Genomic DNA, 24,154 nt, shown 5'->3' with positions numbered 1-24,154 from the left:
CACATACAATGATCTGGAAGGTTCTCCAGTCGAGCAGTGAATTTCAAACTCAGATTCAACAACAAAGACCAGGGAGCTTTTCCAATGCCTCGCAAAGGGCACCTACAGTGGGGCAAAAAAAGTATTTAGTCAGCCACCAATTGTGCAAGTTCTCCCACTTAAAAAGATGAGAGAGGACTGTAATTTTCATAATAGGTACACTTCAACTATGACAGACAAAATGAGAAAAAAAATCAAGAAAATCACATTGTAGGATTTTTAATGAATTTATTTGCAAATTATGGTGGAAAATAAGTATTTGGTCACCTACAAACAAGCAAGATTTCTGGCTCTCACAGACCTGTAACTTCTTCTTTAAGAGGCTCCTCTGTCCTCCACTCGTTACCTGTATTAATGGCACCTGTTTGAACTTGTTATCAGTATAAAAGACACCTGTTATCAGTATAAAAGACACCTGTCCACAACCTCAAACAGTCACACTCCAAACTCTACTATGGCCAAGACCAAAGAGCTGTCAAAGGACACCAGAAACAAAATTGTAGACCTGCACCAGTTTGGGATGACTGAATCTGCAATAGGTAAGCAGCTTGGTTTGAAGAAATCAACTGTGGGAGCAATTATTAGGAAATGGAAGACATACAAGACCACTGATAATCTCCCTCGATCTGGGGCTCCACGCAAGAACTCACCCCGTGGGGTCAAAATGATAATCTTTTAATCATTTTAACACAGGCTTAACACCTAACAAACACTTAACATAGGCCCTGCTGTTACCTCATATCACAGCAAGAATGCCTTGCATTATGCCTTGGAAGAAAACACTTACATTTGCTCAACTTACCCCAAGGCAAACATGTTGACTATATTAGCCCACACAGCTACAAGGATACACATTCATGCTAGGTTTAGGACCTCCTATGGAAGCTTATAGAGACCACAACTTAAAATTATCTACTTTGGTTTAGATACAAGCATCATTAAACCTTGAACACGATAGATTCATTTGGTGAAAATCTGTTTTTTTGGACCTAACTGTCTTACCACTTTTTCCATGTGGTTTCTTCCTTCACAGACTCCATGAAATGATGACCTCTTCCTAAATATTTGGTCAACTTATTCATTTTGTGTATGGTTTCCTAGAAACAGGGGTGGCTCAACTTACCCCTTTTGCTCAACTTGCTCCACTCTCCCCTACCATTTTTTGAAAGGAAAACTATTTCACTCATATTGTAAGTAATTATAGGTCACATTTCATAGAACTCTGGAAACATTGGACAGTTCATTTAAGGTGTCCGTGTCTCTTTCATACACCCCCATTGCTTTGTCCTCGTCCCTTACCCGTCAGTTAATGATGGACTATTGTTGCAGGCACGCAGCAGCACCCTAGAACATCTCCATTGTTTGGCTGCCCTTGGAAGTGTCCAAAATGGCACACTATCCTCTGTACAGTACACTACTTTTGCCCTATGGACCCTGGTCAAAAATAGTACACTATATAGGGAATAGGGTGCCATTTGGGACGCACTTTTGGCCAGTTAATGATGAGCTATTGTTGAACTATAACAATCCAGCACTCCAGAAGACCATGGTTTGGCTGGCCTTGTGGATCCCAGCGTGTAGACAGTATGTCATAGTAGACCTGCCTTTGTAGTCTCTCAGGAAAGGAGAGGAAAGTGAAGAGAGAGGGGAGAAGAGGAGAGCGGAGTAGAGGAAAGGAGAAAGATGGGAAGAGAGAGGGGAGGAGAGGAGAGCGGAGTAGAGGAAAGGAGAGGAAAGGGAAGAGAGAGGGGAGAAGAGGAGAGGGGAGTAGAGGAAAGGAGAGGGAAGGGAAGAGAGAGGGGAGAAGAGGAGAGCGGAGTAGAGGGAAGGAGAGAGATGGGAAGAGAGAGGGGAGAAGAGGAGAGGGGAGTAGAGGAAAGGAGAGGAAAGGGAAGAGAGAGGGGAGAAGAGGAGAGGGGAGTAGAGGAAAGGAGAGGAAAGGGAAGAGAGAGGGGAGAAGAGGAGAGCGGAGTAGAGGAAAGGAGAGGAAAGGGAAGAGAGAGGGGAGAAGAGGAGAGCGGAGTAGAGGAAAGGAGAAAGATGAGAGAAGAGGAGAGGGGAGTAGAGGAAAGGAAAGGGAAGAGAGAGGGGAGAAGAGGAGAGCGGAGTAGAGGAAAGGAGAGAAATGGGAGAAGAGGAGAGCGGAGTAGAGGGAAGGAGAGAGATGGGAAGAGAGAGGGGAGAAGAGGAGAGGGAAGTAGAGGAAAGGAGAGGAAAGGGAAGAGAGATGGGAGAAGAGGAGAGCGGAGTAGAGGAAAGGAGAGGAAAGGGAAGAGAGATGGGAGAAGAGGAGAGCGGAGTAGAGGGAAGGAGAGAGATGGGAAGAGAGAGGGGAGAAGAGGAGAGGGGAGTAGAGGAAAGGAGAGGAAAGGGAAGAGAGAGGGGAGAAGAGGAGAGGTGAGTAGAGGAAAGGGGAGAGATGGGAAGAGAGAGGGGAGAAGAGGAGAGGGGAGTAGAGGAAAGGAGAGGAAAGGGAAGAGAGAGGGGAGAAGAGGAGAGGGGAGAAGAGGAAAGGAGAGGGAAGGGAAGCGAGAGGGGAGTAGAGGAAATGAGAGAGATGGGAAGAGAGAGGGGAGAAGAGGAGAGGGGAGTAGAGGAAAGGAGAAAGATGGGAAGAGAGAGGGGAGAAGAGGAGAGCGGAGTTTAGGAAAGGAGAGAGATGGGAAGAGAGAGAGGAGAAGAGGAGAGGGGAGTAGAGGAAAGGAGAAAGATGGGAAGAGAGAGGGGAGAAGAGGAGAGCGGAGTAGAGGAAAGGAGAGGGAAGGGAAGAGAGAGGGGAGAAGAGGAGAGGGGAGTAGAGGAAAGGAAAGGAAAGGAAAGGAGAGAGATGGGAAGAGAGAGAGGGGAGAAGAGGAGAGGGGAGAAGAGGAGAGGGGAGAAGAGGAGAGGGGAGTAGAGGAAAGGAGATAGATGGGAAGAGAGAGGGGAGAAGAGGAGAGGGGAGAAGAGGAAAGGGGAGTAGAGGAAAGGAGAGGAAAGGAGAGGAAAGGGAAAGGAGAGGAAAGGGAAGAGAGAGGGGAGAAGAGGAGAGGGGAGTAGAGGAAAGGAGAAAGATGGGAAGAGAGAGGGGAGAAGAGGAGAGGGGAGTAGAGGAAAGGAGAGGGAAGGGAAGAGAGAGGGGAGAAGAGGAGAGGGGAGTAGAGGAAAGGAGGAAGATGGGAAGAGAGAGGGGAGAAGAGGAGAGGGGAGTAGAGGAAAGGAGAGGGAAGGGAATAGAGAGGGGAGAAGAGGAGAGGGGATTAGAGGAAAGGAGAGGGAAGGGAAGAGAGAGGGGAGAAGAGGAGAGCGGAGTTTAGGAAAGGAGAGAGATGGGAAGAGAGAGAGGAGAAGAGGAGAGGGGAGTAGAGGAAAGGAGAAAGATGGGAAGAGAGAGGGGAGAAGAGGAGAGCGGAGTAGAGGAAAGGAGAGGGAAGGGAAGAGAGAGGGGAGAAGAGGAGAGGGGAGTAGAGGAAAGGAAAGGAAAGGAAAGGAGAGAGATGGGAAGAGAGAGAGGGGAGAAGAGGAGAGGGGAGAAGAGGAGAGGGGAGAAGAGGAGAGGGGAGTAGAGGAAAGGAGATAGATGGGAAGAGAGAGGGGAGAAGAGGTGAGGGGAGTAGAGGAAAGGAGAGGGAAGGGAAGAGAGAGGGGAGGAGAGGGGAGTAGAGGAAAGGAGAGAGATGGGAAGAGAGAGGGGAGAAGAGGAAAGGAGAGAGATGGGAAGAGAGAGGGGAGTAAAGGAAAGGAGAGGAAAGGGAAGAGAGGGGAGGGGAGAAGAGGAGAGGAGAAGAAAAGAGAAGAAAGGAGAGAGGAGAGGCTTGAATCAGGAGTGTAATTGTGTTATTGTCAATATCCTGTTTGCTGTTGGCTGCTCTGAATCAGTCGTGTCATTGGGTCTGTGTGCCTGGGAGCTGAACCGACCACATTCTACCATTAGTCCGCATTACAATTGGCACCCTATCCCCTACATATTACCATTGGGCTCAGGTGAAGCGTAGTGCACTATATAGGGAATAAATTGGGTGTAATTTGGGATGCAGCCTAGGTGAGTCCATAGCCATTGCCAAGACAACAGGAACGTATTATCTGAAGCGTTAGACCACATATTATTAATATCCTCCTGTAGCTGTGGGGTTAGGGTTGGGTTAGCGGGAGGATGATGGAGTGTGTGTTTGTGTGTGTCTGTCGGCTTAGGGTTGTGTTAGGTTAGTTGAAGGACGATGGAGTGTGTGTGTGTGTGTGTGTGTGTGTGTGTGTGTGTGTGTGTGTGTGTTTTGACTTAGGGTTGTGTCAGGTTAGCTGAAGGATGATGGAGTGTGTGTGTGTGTGTGTGTGTGTGTGTGTGTGTGTTTTGACTTAGGGTTGTGTTAGGTTAGCTGAAGGATGATGGAGTGTGTGTGTGTGTGTGTGTGTGTGTGTGTGTGTTTTGACTTAGGGTTGTGTTAGGTTAGCTGAAGGATGATGGAGTGGCTGTCCACGGATGCACTGGATAAAATCATTTTTTATTGCAAATGAATTCTGTGTATCTGTTTTGCATTCACATGATCTTTTTTGTATTGATGTACACTGAGTATACAAAACATTAAGAACACCTGCTCAGTGTTCGTGTGCCATGGATTGTGTACGTGTTGTGTACGTACCCATTCAGAGGGTGAATATGCAAAACAAACGATTTCAGTGCCTTTGAACGGGGTATGGTAGTAGATGCCAGGCACACTGTTTTGTGTCAAGAACTGCAACGCTGCTGGGTTTTTCACGCTCAACAGTTTCCTGTGTGTATCAAAATTGGTCCACCAGCCAACTTGACACAACTGTGGGAAGCATTGGAGTCAACATGGGTCAGCATCCCTGTGGAACGTTTTTGACACCTAGGGGTGCAATGCAATATTAGGAAGGTGTTCCTAATGTTTGGTATACTCTGGTGGATGTTAGCTAAAGTTTTATTAAATACATATACTTCAGAATTAATGTAATTAATATTGACAGTATGTGTTTTGCAACCAACTACATTACAATAGCATTTATATGGCTGCTTGCTCTTAACCTACGCAGAAAACACTCAATGTGCCATAGTGATAAATATTAGCTTCAACAGTGTTACTTCTGATAAATCTCCTTGCTGTGTGGGATTAACCTTGCTGTGTGGGATTACTGCATGGCAAGTTTGATTGAACGTTGGCCCATGAAGAGTGAAAACTGAAAACTCGAAGGAAGGAAAAAACTCACGCTCACTAAAGTTCAAACAGTCAGCCTTTCTTTTCTAATACGGAGTGCGGTGCGGGAGAGCAAGCGAGCGGTGCGGGTTCTAGCTCTGCTCTGCATGCAGTCACAAGCAATCAATTGCCGAAAAACAGACTGTTTCTCTTAAAGTTGAATTAGTAGACTATATTTAGTAGAAACCACAGCAGTACAATCTCTCCTCGCTCCCAGCTCTCCAGGCTCTTTGTTTCTCGGGTCCATTGGAGGTGAGTAATTTGCTATTGTTTGTTCTAACAAATGAAAACCCCAAGCAGCCGGGGGTTTGGGCTAAATTTAAATAAGGCATTAGTTATGACTCCTGGCTGATGGTGGCTTTGCATGTAAGGGCGTGTGTGTGTGTGTGTGTGTGTGTGTGTGTGTGTGTGTGTGTGTGTGTGTGTGTGTGTGTGTGTGTGTGTGTGTGTGTGTGTGTGCGTGTGTGTGTGTGCCTGGTCTGGTCTGGTGGGACTGGTGTGTGTTGGTAAGAGAGAGAGAAAGAGAGGGATGGCAAAGGGAAAGAGGATGAGGTGGATGCAGCAGGCCATGACTGGGCCTAGACACGCATGTTTGTTTGTTTGTTTGGCCAATGGCAGGTGAGCCAGGTATCACTTGAGAAGGCGTTGAGGAAATAGGATGCAAGAAATTGAATTGAGATAGAGCCCTAGTCTTGAGGGTACAATGGGGGGGAAAGGCAGTGGTGGTCACAGACCAGATTAGCTTAAGGTATTGGTCCTGGGCGGTTCGATTTCGGTGCCTGAGGGAGGCAATAACTTCTGGTTTCTGTTTCTGTCTGCTAGGTAATTGCACTCACCTGGTGTCCCCGGTCTGAATCTGTCCCTGTGCATAAGCAGAGCATGAATACCAGAAGTGTTTTAGCCCTCCATGACCGGAATGAAACAGTCCCAGCCTAGAGGAACCAGGGAGACTGGACACAAGTAAGGCAATGCAGGAGCTCCTACAGTTCTTCAGGATAGCTGTTTTCTAAACTCACTTTTTGCATTGAGACAATCATTGTGAACGTGGAGCACCAAGACCACATGAAAGGAAACCACTAATATGGAAAGTCTGGAAATACTAGAGACTTTTGCAGGGGAATATAACAGCTATTGGGTTACCTAGGTTACGTCCCCAATGGCAACCTATTCCCCTTGCAGTGCACTACTTTTTGACCAGGGCCCAATGGGCTCTGGCCAAAAGTTGTGCACTATATAGGGATTATGGTGCCATTTATGACACTTCCCTGGAGTATAAAACATTGAGATTGGGTCTGCCGATAATCAGGTGTATAATATATTACCATAGAGGTGTGGGAGCATGCTGGCTCCATTGATAAAGTGGAGAGGTGGCCAGTGCCAAATACTAAAGACCCAGGAAGAGACGAGAGAGGTCACACACACACACACACGCGCGCACACACACACACACACTTAGGAATAGAGGCCCTGCAATATATCAGCTGAACTACATCCAAATGGCCCTGGAAACATAAACCATCACATTCCTGCCCTGAAACATACACATAGCATTGCATCATGCTAATTATCTTGTTCTTGTTGCTTGTAAAATGTAAACATTTAGAAAAATCTCGACGACGGTAACACCCAGTCGAAGGGCTAGGTTTGATTAAACATAGTGCTTGACACTTATGAAGGAAATTGAGCAGAAATTCTTGGGAAATTACTCCGGCTGTTGCTTTAGGAACATAACCTTTATGAGTCAATTATCACCTAGACAAGCTGGCACAGCTAGATGGTAGACCTAATGCTGTTGCAGCAGCATTAATGTTAACCATTAACAGCGTTCTGCTTTCTGCCGTTCTGCCCTTGAGCAAGGCAGTTAACCCCCAACAACAACTGCTCCCCGGGCGCCGATGTCATGGACGTCGATTAAGGCACCCCCCCCCCCCCCCCCCCCCGCACCTCTCTGATTCAGAGGTGTTGGGTTAAATGTGGAAGATACATTTCAGTTGTATACACATATGTGTGGTGTGTGTTCAGCTATCCAAGTCTGCTTCGTTTTATGGCTCAATGCTGGACTGTATAAAATACAGATATCCTTTACCTAGGGAAAAACAGGAAGCCACTATAAAATGCCCTATTGACTGAAAACAAACTTCTATACAGGACATCCCTTGTCTGTGTCCCATGATTGCCTCCCAAATGGCACCAAATTCCCTTCATACTAGTGCACTACTTTTCACCAGACCTCTATGGGCCATGGTTAAAAGGAGTGCCCAACATAGGGAGTAGGGTCCCATTTGGGACGCAGCCAGTGAACCATAGGAAAGGCAGTGAGTGGAGATAGATACAGTAGATAGACAGACAGAGAGCTCGGCCATTGTATGACAGTAACCATTATTTGTCCCAAGAAGTGACTCAACAGAACTCATTAAAGTATTACATGTTGTTTCCCATAGCTTGTTAGCTCCTCAGGGCACCAGAGCCCTGCAGGCCCAGTTAAACAAACACACTATTAGGAAGACAAATTACATTAGCCTTTCAAAAAGGGCCCAAAATAAGCCATTAAAGAGGAAAACAACCACATTTGGGCTGAGTTCCAAATGGCACCCTATTCCCTATGCAGTGCACTACTTTCGACCAGGGCCCATAGGGCTCTGGTCAAAAGTAGTGCACTATGTAGGGAACAGGGTGCCATTTGGGTTGAATAGTAGGCTTTAAAAACAGCAGTAGGTGGCGGGAGAGAGACATTCACACTTGGTGTTTCCATATGGGAAACATTAGAATATTAAAAGCTTGCTCTTAACACTGCCAACCGCTCGAACCTATGGAGACCGTGTGAGGAGAGCAATGGAGAGTACATGTGCTGTACTGTACAGTGGTGAAGACAGCCAAAATCTTGAGTCACTTGTGTGTCAGTGCTGTGACCCATGGACTGCAGAGTGTAGGGAGCTGGATCGTCGAGGATGCAGTTGGTTCCCTGTAATGCAATCCGACACAATTGGGGGTGGCTGGTAACCTCGAGGTTAGAGTGTTGGGCCAGTAACTGAAAGGACACTGGTTTGAATCCCGGAGCCAACAATTAAATAAATATTTTGCTGTCATCTTAAGCAAGGCACTTCGTCCCAATTACTCCAGGGTTGCTGGACAATAGTGACCCCACTCCCTGTGGGTTTCTCAGGAAGAGTTGGAATATACCAGAAACACATTTTCATGACACACTTGTACAAGACACACCCACAAGTGTATCCGGACAAATATAAGCACCCCCATCCCCTGAGTTATTATCATTATTCATTGAGTTGAACAATGAAGATATCGGATATTCTTTCTAGCAGCATTGAGAGAATGCTATTTTGCCATTTACCCCATCAATGTCGACCCGGTTACCGCTTTGATTGAATATTGTCTCACACCAGTCCTGCTGCCAGTTAGTCTGGAGCCTCCGCCCATCTGGTGCGCACACACACACACACACACACACACACACACACACACACACACACACACACACACACACACAACGAGGTGCAGCTCCAAATCCCTTTTATTTCTACAAAAAAAAGCTGTTAAAGGCTTTTCCAACACTTGGTGTGGATAATTAAGCATCAAGGTATCGGCGTCTGCATACACAGACTGCTTTATTAACAGCATGTGAGTGTCTGTGGCACCGCCACACTCAATCTGTCATGTGTTAGTTAGTTAGCTGTCAGATGGCTACATCAATGCAGCACCAGGTCTGCATCCCAAATAGCACCCTATTCCCTTTATAGTGTAGTACTTTTGACTAGGGCCCATGGGGGGGGGGGGGTTATATAGGGCATAGAGTGCTTTTTGGTGCAGACTCCAAATCCCTCTATGAACTCCCTTAGCAGGTGGAGTTATCACGAAAGCCAGCCAATGAACAATAATGAATTGAATGTGTCGTTTCGTCTACCCTTTTGCCTGTAGCTACATCTGTAGAGCACCTTATAAACCTCCATGATCTCCACAGTTGTCACGCAAACCAGTACGCAGAACAATAGTGAATGTCTCTTTACTAGCCCTTTATGTGGGGCAAGAGTATCACGATTCTAAATAGCCCTATCTCTGGTCGGTAGTTACAGATACATAGAAACGGATTAAAACCGAAACTCATCCTTTTAACAGACAAATGGCAGAAAAAGCCCTGAAACTATCGTAGAGTGACATTTAGGGAAACTATTGTAAAGTGATATGAAGGGAAAGTCTAATTAGATGTGTCACTTGTTCCGCTGTATCACAGTTATATTGTCCATTGTGTAAACTGCCGTGGCCTGTAAAGATGGATGGTTAAAGCCTGGCCTTGGCCTAATAGCAGGGTTATTGAGACGGGTCTAGCACTCAGTCTTACAAAACAGGTTGGGGGGGGGGGGGGGGGGGGGGGGGGTGATAATTGATGAGGTAAGGTGAGCTGGATTGTTTGGTGACAGATGGTGGGAAGAAGAGAGGGAGGGACAGAACGATGGAAGACACTTACTGGGAAAGAGACCTGAGACACACTCTCGCATTCCTGGTCTCGTACCGGCGCTGTGTCCACCCCGGGAAAACAACCTACTCCAGACAACCCACAAACACACAGAAAGAAAGAGTAAGAGTAATGCCATATTTGACGTATCGAGAGCTGACAAGAGGATATACTGGGTAGGTCCTATTAGCGGCATCCTAATAGTGCACTGTGCGTGATTTGGGATGCATACATTGTGTACTATTAACTTACAGGAGATATCAGGCACAGGTTGTAAGTGATGGGGGGGTCCACGAGGCCCATTTCCATCAGGCATGTTGACAGCAGCATGCTCTGGGAGCAGGGGATGAGAAGTTCCATGGAGAGGTCCATGTTGAGGTGATCCATGCTGGGAGGGTCCATGGTGCTGGTCCTCTTCTGGTCTACTGGCATCTGACAGACTGTCCCCCTGCAGCCTGTAGAGACAAAACCAAACTTAGATAACGCACTCGACGACTACAGGCTGAACCACATGTCAAAACAACTCACACAAATCATCACACTTCACACATTACAACCCCTAACTTAAAACAAAACCTATACACACTTTACGCTAAACATCCACTAGCTTTCAGACGAGCAGCATTCACCCAAAGTCGGTTTGGAGCCTTCGAAGGCACAACACCGATGACACATTCTTCAATTACAGTGGGTCAAACGCTGAACACTTAACAAACGACGCAAGGCACATACTTCCCTAGCTCTATAGCTAGTGTTAACACAGCACAGTATGCACACTACAGTAGTCCAGTACCGTATATGTTTCTCACACTAAACATCTGTATTCATCAGCATATCAAACTAGAAGTGCACATCTAGGATCAGGTGCCCCCCCCCTGTCCATGTAATATTTTTCACTCTGATCTAAATGACTAAACTGATCCTAGATCAGTATTCTACTCTGATATGCTTAATTAATACATCAGGCCCCGAACCCTTCTATGAGAGGACAGTGGGAATCTATCAGTGAGAGGTGATGAAACAGAGTGGAACTGATAGGCTTCACTTGTCTAATCTATATCAGGGGAATGCGTCGGGATGTGGATGTGCATCAGGGAAGGTACCTCCAGACACAGTAACATAGCAGACCAGTTTAGGAATTCATATCCATCCACTCATCACAACTACAGTTAGATAGAATCTGTAGAGGCAGAACTATGCCCAAGCCAAACTCAGATAAAAGTCTTATCATGTATAGCTGAAGTATAAGATGGTGCAGTTCATTCAGTTTTGGAGCCAAACACACTTTGCAAAATGTTTGTTAACAGGGGCATAACTTTTACCGGGGATGGGCATACCACCCCCCCCCCCCCCCTCGCATTTTGTCCCCTCCACATTTATCCTGGGAATGTGATACAAAACAAGGCAACGGTCTGATTTCGGATCATGCAGACGTCTCTGAGAGGTGGGGTAGGCTGTTTGGAGTGTTTAGCTGGCTGGATAAAAAAATATATAGATATTATGTCCTCCCCCCACTTCTAAAACCAAAGTCGCGCCCCTGTTTGTTAATGTTTGTGTCAGTTGTTCACGTCGACAAGCCCATTCCTGTTGCTAGTAGCTTTCAAACATGCATTGGGTTTGTTATATAAATGATAACACACTAGTAGAAATGTTAAATATTGTCTATTTAGAATTCAAGTTCCATTTTATCACTGACCTTCAATATTAACCACTGCGGATTGCTGTGGAAACTAGTTAGCCAGTAGCTGTGAGGACTGAGCTTGCTCAGAAATTACTATGCACTATGTTGAGGTGTGTTTTCCTAATCTTTATCAGTTAAATGTTTGCGATATTTATGTAAATGTATTAGCCATTGATATTTAAACCAGTGAAAAGTATTGATTATTGACTGAGATATTCATGTTAATTGATGACATTTTGGATTACCGGTATCACAGTTTTAGGGCTGGGTTTTGAATCTGTTCACTCTGCCTAGTTTGAAGGCACTCTGCTTAGTTTGAATTCACTCTGCCTAGTTTGAATTCACTCTGCCTAGTTTGAAGGCACTCTGCCTAGTTTGAAGGCACTCTGCCTAGTTTGAAGGCACTCTGCCTAGTTTGAAGGCACTCTGCCTAGTTTGAAGGCACTCTGCCTAGTTTGAATTCACTCTGCCTAGTTTTAAGGCACTCTGCCTAGTTTGAATTCACTCTGCCTAGTTTTAAGGCACTCTGCTTAGTTTGAAGGCACTCTGCCTAGTTTGAAGGCACTCTGCCTAGTTTGAAGGCACTCTGCCTAGTTTGAAGGCACTCTGCCTAGTTTGAAGACACTCTGCCTAGTTTGAAGGCACTCTGCCTAGTTTGAAGGCACTCTGCCTAGTTTGAATTCACTCTGCCTAGTTTTAAGGCACTCTGCTTAGTTTGAATTCACTCTGCCTAGTTTGAATTCACTCTGCCTAGTTTGAATTCACTTTGCCTAGTTTTAAGGCACTCTGCCTTAGAAGTCAGCAGCTTCAGTGAACTGGCCCTTTGTTATTTTGGTCAACGTCTGATGATGTACCTGTAAATAAATACCATCATTTTAAACCCAAATTCCGTCTGTCTACTGGTGCTTCACACCCCTGACAAGACTGTCGGGTCCACTATCATATCCCATCTGTTCGTAATCATAACTGTTCAATGTCATGTCCAGCTTTGAGCCCATATATGCCTACCAGTACAAATCCTAGCTATAACATATCTATAGGCCTGCCAGTACCAGCCCTATCTGCTTGGAGTGGGATGAGAGCCTTGTCCAAAAGTTGTGGCTTCTGCCTTTCTCCTCACGTCAAAGATGTAACACTCTCAGAGATTAGACAAAGAGCAGCACGCTGTGTCTGAAAGACAAACAGTTTTCTAACAGGAACGCAAGCTGAACACTCTGGCCTTCGCTTTGTGGTTGGATGTAGTGGTTCGGATAAAAATAATGTTAGATGACATTTCTGTATCCCAAATGGCACCCTATTCCCCATTAAGGCTCTGGTTAGAGGTAGGGCATAGGGTGCCATTTGGAACACACATTTTGATTCCCTTAGTGTTTCCTTCTTCTCCTATAAACAGTTTCACATCATCTGTACTCATGGTATTTACGTTTGAACAGTATATATTTAGTTGACTGTAAATCATACTATATATCATTTAATTGCACACTGCTTTAGTTACGCATTCTTTTAGTTGCATGCTATTTTCCATGTAATCAGAGGAAGCCATTAACTGGAGAGAAAATACATTTAATTTAATTTATTTAACCTTTATTTAACTAGGCAAGTCAGTTAAGAACAAATTCTTATTTACAATGACGGCCTACCAAAAGGCAAAAGGCCTCCTGCGGGGACGTGGGCTGAGATTAAAAATATAGGACAACACACACATCACGACAAGAGAGACACCACAACACTATATAAAGAGACACCTAAGACAACAACATAGCAGCAACACATGAAAACGCAGCATGGTAACAACACAACATGACAACAACTTATGGTGTGGCATTCCTCCACAGCCACCACCACTTTGTACCTAAGGGATTATTGTAAGAATTGAAGATAACTTTTGAAATGAACAAATCTCTCTCTCACTCCTATGTCTCTCACTCCTATGACCCTCTCTCATCTGACCCGCTCTCATCTGACCCTCTATCATCTGTCCCGCTCTCATCTGACCCTCTCTCATCTGACCCTCTCTCATCTGACCCTCTCTCATCTGTCCCGCTCTCATCTGTCCCGCTCTCATCTGACCCTCTCTCCTCTGTCCCGCTATCCTCTGTCCCGCTCTCCTCCGTCTCTCTCTCTCTCCTCTGTCTGTCTCTCTCTCCTCTGTCTGTCTCTCTCTCCTCTGTCTGTCTCTCTCTCCTCTGTCTGTCTCTCTCTCCTCTGTCTGTCTCTCTCTCCTCTGTCTCTCTCTCTCTCCTCTGTCTGTCTCTCTCTCCTCTGTCTGTCTCTCTCTCTCGCTCTCAAAAATAATAAAAAGCCAGATATCCCTGCTTTGAATGATGTGGTCCTCTGCATTTGGGCCTGACTACCATTCACAATTCCCTGAAAGCATTCCATATACGAAAACAAATATTCCAATAAGGCCTATTCCCGGTCCACATATGCCACGGATGGTCTCCCAGGCTGTGACGACACACAGACACACATACGCGCACACACACAGTGCTTAGGGACAGGGTCTGGGATGAGTTTGTGAACACTGGAGATTTGCCGCCAGAGCAAGGCCCAGCATGGACATGCAGCTCTGGCCACATCTATGGGCCAAGGGCATGCAGCTCTAGCCACATCTATGGGCCAGGGGCATGCAGCTCTAGCCACATCTATGGGCCAGGGACATGCAGCTCTGGTGGGCCCAAAACATTATAAAACTATCAAATAAAGAAATCTCACGCTTTTGAGAAAAGGATTGAAAGGAAGGATGATATTCGTTGTCTATCACTGTCCCTGGTAACATCTGCCTCCTCTAAGCAACGCCTTGGAACAGATGGGTGGTGAACACACCTCTGGGTAGGCTCAGGCAGCATTTAACAGTGCTGCAGTAAATTAATAAACACTCTCTGAGGTGTTACTATAGATTAATCACCTCCATGCTGTTGTTCCCCGGCTGGCATAGTGGTGTTGTATTTTTGTCTTTCACTTCGATGGCTTCCCAGACTAAGTTAGAGGAGACTGGTGGAGGGAAACATAGGAGGACGGGGTCATTGCAATTGCTGGAATGGAATAAATGAAATGGTATCAAACACATCAAACATATGGAAACCACATGTTTGACTCCGTTCCATTCATTCCTGTCATTACAATGAGCCCATCCTCCTATAGGTCCTCCCACCAGCCTCCTCTGAAGTATGTATATGAAAGACATCTTGCCAGCCTTTGAGTATTGGGATAGCCAATTTACCCCCCCCCCCCCTCTCTCTCTGTCACACACCCACCGTCTCCCTCTCTCTCTCTCCTCTCTCTTTCTCTCCCTCTCGCTCTCTCCCTCTCTTTCTTTCTCCCCCTCTCCCTCTCTCTCTCTCTTTCTCTTCCTCTTTGTATCAGCACTTACCTACAGTCTACATTCCTCCAGATCAAGAACAGAATATCATATCTTAAGTGCATTCCAAAATGTGCTTGTTGTCACAAGACCGCCCTGTGCTGATACCGGTCTCCATTATCACCTCTTTATCATTTTTTATTTATTTGTTAGATCACTTGTTTTCTCTTCCGGCACGTTTCCTGTTTATCCTCCCTCTCAGCCCAATGTTATGCTCATGTTTCTGGGTGTTGGGTGCAATAGGGCCCAAGCGGGCATGACTCTGCCCGATGCCAGGTTGAGATAATGGGGTATTAGACAGGTCAGACGCCAGGCACACTCCTCCATCCCCCCCTCCCCCTTCCCTCTCTATTTGGGTTTTGTCCTCTTTCTTGTTCCTTTCATTTTTCATTCATCCACGCCGCTTATCTGTTTGGTAATGCGTGTCTAAGATGGGTAGATGGGTTTCTCATGATACTGAATGTTATCAGAAAGTTTGTAGGCAGATTGTTTATCACCTGAATGTTTAAAGTTCAATAGTTTATATCTATGGCTTATAATGACTAAGCCAGCTCCTGGATCACAATGGGATGCATCCCAAATGGCACCCTATTCCCTATATAGTGCACAACTTTTGACCAGGGAATAGGGTGCCATTTGGGACGTATCCACTGATGTTGTAGCCGTATCTGAAGCTAGCTTTGGCTCTGTGCAAATATCTCTCTCAGTGAAACGTCAGACATCTGCTTTCTCCCCCTCTCCGTCTGTTCTGTTCCGACCAAATTCCTTTAACCTGACCACTAGATCCTCTAGAGGTTTATTGGCTGACGAGCTCTAGTTGTTTTAGATGGTGAGGGATGGGAGGGAAGGGCCCTAAACAGATCACACATCACTGGCCTGGAAATGCCTTGGACAGATGGCCCAGACCAGACCGGCTTCATTCCAGATGCACGGGACTGTAATATCAGAGGTTATTTAAACACACGCACACACAGACCCACACACACACTGTGTTCTGTGGTATGAGGAGTGTGTTCAGTAGACATGCCTGTGAACAGGGGGCTGTAAAGACAGGGGTCAGAGGTCAAACGGGAGCAGAGCGTGAGAGAGAGATGTGCATGGAGAAGGAGAGAGAGAGAGAAAGTAGCAAAGAGAAAGAGAGAGAGAGAGGCTGGCTCTCACCTCTAACAAAAGCTTTACAGTGTGTGCTTTAGACCCAACCATGTCTCAATGGGATTCCCAGAAGTGCCTGTGAAATATATCCATCCTAATAATAAACCTGCTTCCCTGGAGCCTAGCATGAGTGGGGAGGGAGATAAAGACTTTCTACTGGGCTAGTATAGTGATAGGGAACTGGGCTAGTATAGTGATATCATACTACACCAGCTCCGACACTCGTCTTATGTGGCAGGGCTTGCAAACTATTACAGACCATAAAAGGAAGTACAGGAGCGAGCTGCCCAATGACACAAGTCTACCAGAGAAGCTAAATCACTTCTATGCTCGCTTTGAGGCAAGCAACACTGAGGCATGCATGAGAGCATCAGCTGTTCCAGACGACTGTGGGATCACGCTCTCTGTAGCCGACGTGAGTAAGACCTTTAAACAGGTGTACATACACAAGGCTACGGGCCAGACGGATTTCCAGGACGTGTGCTCTGGGCATGTGCTGACCAACTGGCAGGTGTCTTCCGTAGCCATGAAGTGCATTGAAAGGTTGGTAATGGCTCACATCAACACCATTATCCCAGAAACCCTAGACCAACTCCAATTTGCATACCGCCCCAACAAATCCACAGATGATGCCATCTCTATTGCACACCACACTGCCCTTTCCCACCTGGACAAATGGAACACTTATGTGAGAATGCTATTTATTGACTACAGCGCAGTGTTCAACACCATAGTACCCTCAAATCTCATCACGAAGCTAAGGATTCTGGGACTAAACACCTCCCTCTGCAACTGGATCCCGGACTTCCTGACGGGCTGACCCCAGGTGGTGAGGGGAGGTAGCAACACATCTGGCACGCTGATCCTCAACACCGGCGCTCCCCAGGGGTGTGTGCTCAGTCCACTCCTGTACTCTCTGTTCACCCATGACTGCATGGCCAGGCACGACTCCAACACCATCATTAAGTTTGCAAACGACACAACAGTGGAAGGCCTGATCACCGACAACGACGAGACAGCCTATAGGGAGGAGGTCAGAGACCTGGCCGTGTGGTGCCAGAATAACAATCTATCCCTCAACGTAACCAAGACTAAGGAGATGATTGTGGACTACAGGAAAAGGAGCACCGAGCACGCCCCCATTCTCATCGACGGGGCCGTAGTTGAGCAGGTTGAGAGCTTCAAGTTCCTTGGTGTCCACATCAACAACAAACTAGAATGGTCTAAACACACCAAGACAGTTGTGATGAGGGCACGACAAAGCATGTTCCCCCTCAGGAGACATAAAAGATTTGGCATGGGTCCTGAGATCCTCAAAAGGTTCAACAGCTGCAACATCGAGAGCATGGTTGCATCAGTTCCTGGTACGGCAATTGCTCGGCCTCTGACTGCAAAGCACTACAGAGGGTAGTGCGTACAGCCCAGTACATCAATGCGGTTAAGCTGCCTGCCATCCAGGACCTCTACACCAGGTGGTGTCAGAGGAAGGCCCTAAAAATTGTCAAAGACCCCATCCACCCCAGTCATAGACTGTTCCCTCTACTACCGCATGGCAAGCGGTACCGGAGTGCCAAGTCTAGGACAAAAAGGCTTCTCAACAGTTTTTACACCCAAGCCATAAGACTCCTGAACAGGTAATCAAATGGCTATCCGGACTATTTGCATTGTCTACCACCCCCAACCCCTCTTTTTACGCTGCTGCTACTCTCTGTTTATCATATATACATAGTCACTTTAACTATACATTCATGTACATACTACCTCAATTGGGCTGACCAACCAGTGCTCCCGCACATTGGCTAACCGGTCTATCTGCATTGTGTCCCGCCACCCACCACCCACCAACCCCTCTTTTACGCTACTGCTACTCTCTGTTCATCATATATGCATAGTCACTTTAACCATATCTACATGTATATACTACCTATCAGCCTGGCTAACCGGTGTCTGTACGTATCCTCGCTACTGTATGTAGCCCCGCTACTGTTTATATAGCCTGTCTTTTTACAGTTTTATTTTTTTACTTAACAGTTGTTCACCTAATACCTTTTTTGCACTATTGGTTAGAGCCTGTAAATAAGCATTTCACTGGCTAGTATAGTGATATAGAATTGGACTAGTATAGTGATAGGGAACTGGGCTAGTATAGTGATAGGGAATTGGACTGGCATAGTGATAGGGAACTAGGCTAGTATAGTGATAGGGAACTGGACTAGTATAGTGATAGGGAACTGGGCTAGTATAGTGATAGGGAACTGGGCTAGTATAGTGATAGGGAACTGGACTAGCATAGTGATAGGGAACTGGGCTAGTATAGTGATAGGGAACTAGGCTAGTATAGTGATAGGGAACTGGGCTAGTATGGTGATAGAAAACTGGGCTAGTATAGTGATAGAAAACTGGGATAGTATAGTGATAGGGAGCTGGAATAGTATAGTGATAGGGAACTGGGCTAGTATAGTGAGAGGGAACTGGGCTAGTATAGTGATAGAAAACTGGGCTAGTTTTGTGATAGAGAACTGGACTAGTATAGTGATATAGAATTGGACTAGTATAGTGATAGGGAACTTGGCTAGTATAGTGACATAGAAATGGACTAGTATAGTGATATAGAATTGAACTAGTATAGCGATAGGGAACTAGGCTAGTATAGCGATAGGGAACAAGGCTAGTATAACGATAGGGAACTGGGCTAGTATAGTGATAGGGAACTAGGCTAGTATAGTGATAGGGAACTGGGCTAGTATGATGATATGGAACTGGGCTAGTATAGTGATAGAAAAATGGGCTAGTATAGTGATAGGGAGCTGGAACAGTATAGTGATAGGGAACTGGGCTAGTATAGTGATAGGGAACTGGGCTAGTATAGTGATAGAGAACTTGGCTAGTATAGTGATATAAAATTGGAATAGTATAGTGATAGGGAACTGGGCTAGTATAGTGATATAGACTTGGACTAGTATAGTGATAGGGAACTGGGCTAGTATAGTGATAGGGAACTGGGCAAGTATAGTGATAGGGAATTGGACTGGCATAGTGATAGGGAACCGGGCTAGTATGGTGATATGGAACTGGGCTAGTATAGTGATAGAAAAATGGGCTAGTATAGTGATAGGGAGCTGGAACAGTATAGTGATAGGGAACTGGGCTAGTATAGTGATAGGGAACTGGGCTAGTATAGTGATAGAAAACTGGGCCAGTTTTGTGATAGAGAACTGGACTAGTATAGTGATAAGGAACTTGGCTAGTATAGTGATAGAGAACTTGGCTAGTATAGTGATATAGAATTGGACTAGTATAGTGATAGGGAACTGGGCTAGTATAGTGATAGGGAACTGGGCAAGTATAGTGATAGGGAATTGGACTGGCATAGTGATAGGGAACCGGGCTAGTATGGTGATATGGAACTGGGCTAGTATAGTGATAGAAAAATGGCCTAGTATAGTGATAGGGAGCTGGAACAGTATAGTGATAGGGAACTGGGCTAGTATAGTGATAGGGAACTGGGCTAGTATAGTGATAGAAAACTGGGCCAGTTTTGTGATAGAGAACTGGACTAGTATAGTGATAAGGAACTTGGCTAGTATAGTGATAGAGAACTTGGCTAGTATAGTGATATAGAATTGGAATAGTATAGTGATAGGGAACTGGGCTAGTATAGTGATATAGACTTGGACTAGTATAGTGATAGGGAACTGGGCTAGTATAGTGATAGGGAACTGGGCAAGTATAGTGATAGGGAATTGGACTGGCATAGTGATAGGGAACCAGGCTAGTATAGTGATAGAGAACTGGGCTAGTATAGTGATAGGGAACTGGACTAGTATAGTGATAGGGAACTGGGCTAGTATAGTCATAGAACACTGGGCTAGTATAGTGATAGAGAACTGGGCTAGTATGTTGATAAAGAACTAGACTAGTATGGTGATAAGGAACTGGCTTAGTATAGTGATAGGGATCTGGGCTAGTATAGTGATAGGGAACTGGGCTAGTATATTGATAGAGAACTTGACTAGTATAGTGATAAGGAACTGGGCTAGTATAGTGATAGGGAACTGGGCTAGTATAGTGATAAAAAACTGGGCTAGTTTTGTGATAGAGAACTGGACTAGTATATTGATACGGAACTGGGCTAGTATAGTGATAGAAAACTGGGCTAGTTTTGTGATAGGGAACTAGGCTAGTATAGTGATAGGGAACTAAGCTAGTATAGTCACAGAACACTGGGCTAGTATAGTAATAGGTAACTAGTCTAGTATAGTGATAGAGAACTGGACTAGTATAGTAATAGAGAACTGGACTAGTATAGTGATAGGGAACTAGGCTAGTATAGTAATAGAGAGTTGGAGTAGTATAGTGATAGGGAAGAAGGCTAGTATAGTGATAGGGAACTGGACTAGTATAGTAATAGGGAACTAGGCTAGTATAATGATAGGGAACTGGACTAGTATAGTGATAGGGAACTGGGCTAGTATAGTGATATAGACTTGGACTAGTATAGTGATAGGGAACTGGGCTAGTATAGTGATAGGGAACTGGGCAAGTATAGTGATAGGGAATTGGACCAGCATAGTGATAGGGAACCGGGCTAGTATAGTGATAGAGAACTGGGCTAGTATAGTGATAGGGAACTAGGCTAGTATAGTGATAGGGAACTAGGCTAATATAGTGATAGGGAACTAGGCTAGTATAGTGATAGGGAACTGGGCTAGTATGGTGATATGGAACTGGACTAGTATAGTGATAGGGAACTGGGCTAGTATAGTGATAGGAAACTGGACTAGCATAGTGATAGGGAACTGGGCTAGTATAGTGATAGAGCACTGGGCTAGTATAGTGATATGGAAGTAGGCTAGTATTGGTAAAGGGAACTGGGCTAGTTTTGTGATAGAGAACTGGGCTAGTATAGTGATAGGGAACTAGGCTAGTATAGTGATAGGGAACTAGGCTAGTATAGTAATAGGGAACTAGGCTAGTATAGTGATAGGGAACTGGACTAGCATAGTGATAGGGAACCTGGCTAGTATAGTGATAGGGAACTAGGCTAGTATAGTGATAGGGAACTAGGCTAGTATTGTCATAGAACACTGGTCTAGTATAGTGATAGGTAACTAGGCTAGTATAGTGATAGGGAACTAGGCTAGTATAGTGATAGGGAAATAGGCTAGTATAGTGATAGGGAACTGGGCTAGTATGGTGATATGGAACTGGGCGAGTATAGTGATAGGGAACTGGACTAGTATAGTGATAAGGAACTGGGCTAGTATAGTGATAGGGAACTTGGCTAGTATAGTGATATAGTACTTGGACTAGTATAGTGATAGGGAACTGGGCTAGTATAATGATAGGGAACTGGACTAGTATAATGATAGGGAACTGGGCTAGTATAGTGATAGAAAACTGGGCTAGTTTTGTGATAGAGAACTGGACTGGTATAGTGATAAGGAACTGGGCTAGTATAGTGATAGGGAACTTGGCTAGTATAGTGATAGGGAACTGGGCTAGTATAGTGATATAAAACTTGGCTAGTTTTGTGATAGAGAACTGGACTAGTATAGTGATAAGGAACTGTACTAGTATAGTGATAAGGAACTGGACTAGTATAGTGATAGAAAACGGGGCTAGTTTTGTGATAGGGAACTAGGCTAGTATAGTGATAGGGAACTAGGCTAGTATAGTCATAGAACACTGGGCTAGTATAGTGATAGGTAACTAGGCTAGTATAGTGATAGGGAACCGGACTAGTATAGTGATAGAGAACTGGACTAGTATAGTAATAGAGAACTGGACTAGTATAGTGATAGGGAACTAGGCTAGTATAGTAATAGAGAACTGGACTAGTATAGTGATAGGGAAGTAGGCTAGTATAGTGATAGGGAACTGGACTAGTATAATAATAGGGAACTAGTTTAGTATAGTAATAGGGAACTGGACTAGTATACTGATAGGGAACTGGACTAGTATAGTGATAGGGAACTGGGCTAGTATAGTGGTAGGGAACTGGACTAGCATAGTGATAGGGAACTGGGCTAGTATAGTGATAGGGAACTAGGCTAGTATAGTGATAGGGAACTAGGCCTGTATAGTGATAGGGAACTAGGCTAGTATTGTCATAGAACACTGGTCTAGTATAGTGATAGGTAACTAGGCTAGTATAGTGATAGGGAACTGGACTAGTATAGTGATAGGGAACTGGACTAGTATAGTGATAGGGAACTAGGCTAGTATAGTAATAGGGAACTAGGCTAGTATAGTGATAGGGAACTGGACTAGTATAGTGATAGGGAACTGGACTAGTATAGTGATAGGGAAACTGGGCTAGTATAGTGATAGGGAAGTAGGCTAGTATAGTGATAGGGACCTGGACTAGTATAGTGATAGGGAACTGGACTAGTATAGTGATAGGGAACTGGACTAGAATAGTGATAGGGAGCTGGGCTAGTATAGTGATTGGGAACTAGGCTAGTATAGTGATAGGGAACTAGGCCTGTATAGTGATAGGGAACTAGGCCTGTATTGTCATAGAACACTGGTCAAGTATAGTGATAGGTAACTAGGCTAGTATAGTAATAGGGAACTGGACTAGTATAGTGATAGGGAACTGGACTAGTATAGTGATAGGGAACTAGGCTAGGATAGTAATAGGGAACTAGGCTAGTATAGTGATAGGGAACTGGACTAGTATAGTGATAGGGAACTGGGCTAGTATAGTGATAGGGAAGTAGGCTAGTATAGTGATAGGGAACTGGACTAGTATAGTGATAGGGAACTGGACTAGTATAGTGATAGGGAACTGGACTAGTATAGTGATAGGGAACTGGGCTAGTATAGTGATAGGGAACTGGACTAGCATAGTGATAGGGAACTGGGCTAGTATAGTGATAGAGCACTGGGCTAGTATAGTGATATGGAATTGGACTAGTATAGTGATAGAGAACTGGGCTAGTATAGCGATAGGGAACTAGGCTAGTATAGCGATAGGGAACTAGTCTAGTATAGTGATAGGGAAGTAGACTAGTATAGTGATAGGGAACTGGACTAGTATAGTGATAGGGAACTGGACTAGTATAGTGATAGGGAACTGGGCTAGTATAGTCATAGAACACTGGGCTAGTATAGTGATAGAGAACTGGGCTAGTATATTGATAGAGAACTTGTCTAGTATAGTAATAGAGAACTGGACTAGTATAGTAATAGAGAACTGAACTAGTATAGTGATAGGAAATAGGCTAGTATAGTGATAGGGAACTGGACTAGTATAGTGATAGGGAACTGGACTAGTATAGTGATAGGGAACTGGGCTAGTATAGTCATAGAACACTGGGCTAGTATAGTGATAGAGAACTGGGCTAGTATATTGATAGAGAACTTGACTAGTATAGTAATAGAGAACTGGACTAGTATAGTGATAGGGAACTTGGCTAGTATAGTGATATAGAACTTGGACTAGTATAGTGATAGGGAACTGGGCTAGTATAGTGATAGGGAACTGGACTAGTATAGTGATAGGGAACTGGGCTAGTATAGTGATAGAAAACTGGGCTAGTTTTGTGATAGAGAACTGGACTTGTATAGTGATAGGAAACTGAACTAGTATAGTATAGTGATAGGGAACTGGGCTAGTATAGTGATATAGAACTTGGACTAGTATAGTGATAGGGAACTGGGCTAGTATAGTGATAGGGAACTTTGCTAGTATAGTGATATAGAACTTGGACTAGTATAGTGATAGGGAACTGGGCTAGTATAGTGATAGGGAACTGAACTAGTATAGTATAGTGATAGGGAACTGGGCTAGTATAGTGATGGGGAACTGGGCTAGTATAGTGATAGGGAACTGGAATAGTATAGTGATAGGGAACTGGGCTAGTATAGTGATAGGGAACTGGGCTAGCATAGTGATAGGGAACTGAACTAGTATAGTGATAGGGAATTTGGCTAGTATAGTGATAGGGGACTGAACTGGTATAGTGATAGGGAACTGGGCTAGTATAGTGATATGGAACTGGGCTAGTATAGTGATAGGGAACTGGGCTAGTATAGTGATAGGGAACTGGGCCTATGGACACTGCAGTAGTAAGTCAGGCAAGCATTTCTCATATGCAGTACCCTATCTGCTCAGAAAAAAACACTAACTGAGCAGAGAGAAGAGGAGTCTTTGGACACAGACCTGTCCCACTCTCTCTGTACCAAGTTATAGAGCAGACAGACAACCAATCAGCCAAACAGACACACTGGCACAGGTAAGGCCCAGGTAACCCCCA

At 45.0% G+C, this 24,154-nt stretch overlaps 1 protein-coding gene across 5 annotated transcripts in view; it reads right to left on the bottom strand.

Moving 5' to 3' along the window:
- Positions 1 to 24,154, bottom strand: part of LOC110489839 (uncharacterized protein C8orf34 homolog) — a 169,770-nt gene that overhangs the window by 28,706 nt on the left and 116,910 nt on the right. For all 5 annotated transcript variants that reach the window (XR_005036066.1, XR_005036067.1, XM_036944102.1 and 2 more), the window contains exons 9-10: positions 9,949 to 10,151; positions 9,709 to 9,782 (exon numbers count right to left, since the gene is read on the bottom strand). Coding sequence is in view for 3 of the 5 variants with exons in the window: in XM_036944102.1 (XP_036799997.1) it covers positions 9,709 to 9,782; positions 9,949 to 10,151 (277 nt within the window). In the remaining 2 variants the exon portion in view is untranslated. The remainder of the gene's footprint in view (positions 1 to 9,708; positions 9,783 to 9,948; positions 10,152 to 24,154) is intronic.

This window comes from Oncorhynchus mykiss, chromosome 15 (genome assembly GCF_013265735.2).
Source record: "Oncorhynchus mykiss isolate Arlee chromosome 15, USDA_OmykA_1.1, whole genome shotgun sequence".
Taxonomy (NCBI): Eukaryota; Metazoa; Chordata; class Actinopteri; order Salmoniformes; family Salmonidae; genus Oncorhynchus; species Oncorhynchus mykiss.
This window is presented reverse-complemented; position numbering and strand designations above follow the sequence as displayed.